Below are 1548 nucleotides of genomic sequence, written 5' to 3' on the forward strand. Positions count from 1 at the left end.
CATCTGTGCACGTTTTAGTACTATCTATTAATTAACTGCTCTTATCTTTCAGAATAAAGTGCTGGAACCAAACTGTATTTAGCTCTATTTATCTATATCAACAATGAACATATGATTAAAACTCAAATACCAGATTATGAGTAACATTTAACTTTTTAAATTTTTTCATCACTGTTAAACAAGTACTGTCTAAGTGTTTCGTAGTGTTTTTTAAGTTCGATACGTTTGGTTTGTCATATCTAAACATAACGGGAAAATATTAACAGTCATACTACACTATATCTCTAATAATATTAAACTTGATACCCAGAAAAATATAAAATGTTTGCCTATTGTCATTCAATAATTATGAGTTAATCTCATTGACAGATATTCACACTGAAGTACTGTGAACATTGTATGCATAAAACAAACAGATAAAACACATCTTCTTTGATTAATATAGTGCCATATGTGCATTAAGATGAAATTACAGTTGTTAGTAGCTGATCTGTAATAGTCGACGAAGAATCATAAGACATTTAAATTTCATGGAATGAAGGAAATTGGGAACGGTAATGAGAACCGATAGCTGTATGGCAGAACTGTGTATGTGACAGTCCTCTCGGGTACGTGTAACTTTATTGCTTGGTTAACATCTACATTCAGCGGCACTGCCACTTTGCTGCTTGCTCGCGCCAGACAGTCCGAACTGGACGAGGATGACGACGTAGGTGGTGACGGTGGCTGTGAAGCTCCTCAGCAAAGACAGGTCGAGCGTGAAGAACCCCGCTGCACTGTAGCGCAGTCGACTGCGCGCTATCTGCTCTCCGAAGAGCTGAAGCTCGTCTGGACAGCCGCTTCTAGCAGGCAGCGGTAACAGCAGAAGTTTCTGGACCAGCCGCTGTGTGCGGACGGTCTCTTGCACAACCATGTCGCTGCTGTAGGCTGTGGTGAGCAGACGCCCAACCATTAGTCCAGTCCACATAGAGAACATGATAATGACTTGACTGCTCGGTATTTCAGGCCACACCACCTTCAAATTTAAGAAGACGACAACATTGATATAAATGTACGTCACGATGCTCACGAAACAGCTGACCACTTCTACGAGATTTTGTATTCCGTAAGCTGCATTGACAGCTTTACTCATTTCAACAAGGAGGCAATATATTTTGCGCAAATTTCGCAGCTGACTTGCGTCTTCCTCTGTCACCATTACTTGATTACAGCAGGGTACATCGTTTCTAGGTCCGTTCACAAGTCTTTGGGCATCAGAGTGTAGTGACGCAAAAGTCTTCCTGACAAAAAGTTTATCCTCACACTGTAAATCTTTCTCTTCCGGAGTATTACTTAAGAGTTTCGAAATCTTCATGTCAAGATCTCCTTCTGCGTCTTCTGCAGAAAGGAAGAATAACTGCAAAATACACCTGTTCAGCCTTGCAAATCTAATTTTTAATGCCACATTGAGAAGGAAATATTGTAAAATAACGACGTTACTCATGAAGTGCATGACAAAAACAGGCAACAGCAAAGAAAATTTCACAATAGATATCATGAGCCACATAA

At 39.9% G+C, this 1548-nt stretch overlaps 1 protein-coding gene across 1 annotated transcript; it reads right to left on the reverse strand.

The window, feature by feature from the left end:
* Positions 1-631: 631 nt before the first annotated feature.
* LOC124795935 (putative gustatory receptor 2a) lies at positions 632-1132 on the reverse strand. The gene has a single exon (XM_047260015.1). The coding sequence runs from the start codon at positions 1130-1132 to the stop codon at positions 632-634; it is 501 nt and encodes a 166-aa protein (XP_047115971.1).
* Positions 1133-1548: the final 416 nt, after the last annotated feature.

This window comes from Schistocerca piceifrons, chromosome 4, assembly GCF_021461385.2.
Source record: "Schistocerca piceifrons isolate TAMUIC-IGC-003096 chromosome 4, iqSchPice1.1, whole genome shotgun sequence".
Lineage (NCBI taxonomy): Eukaryota > Metazoa > Arthropoda > Insecta > Orthoptera > Acrididae > Schistocerca > Schistocerca piceifrons.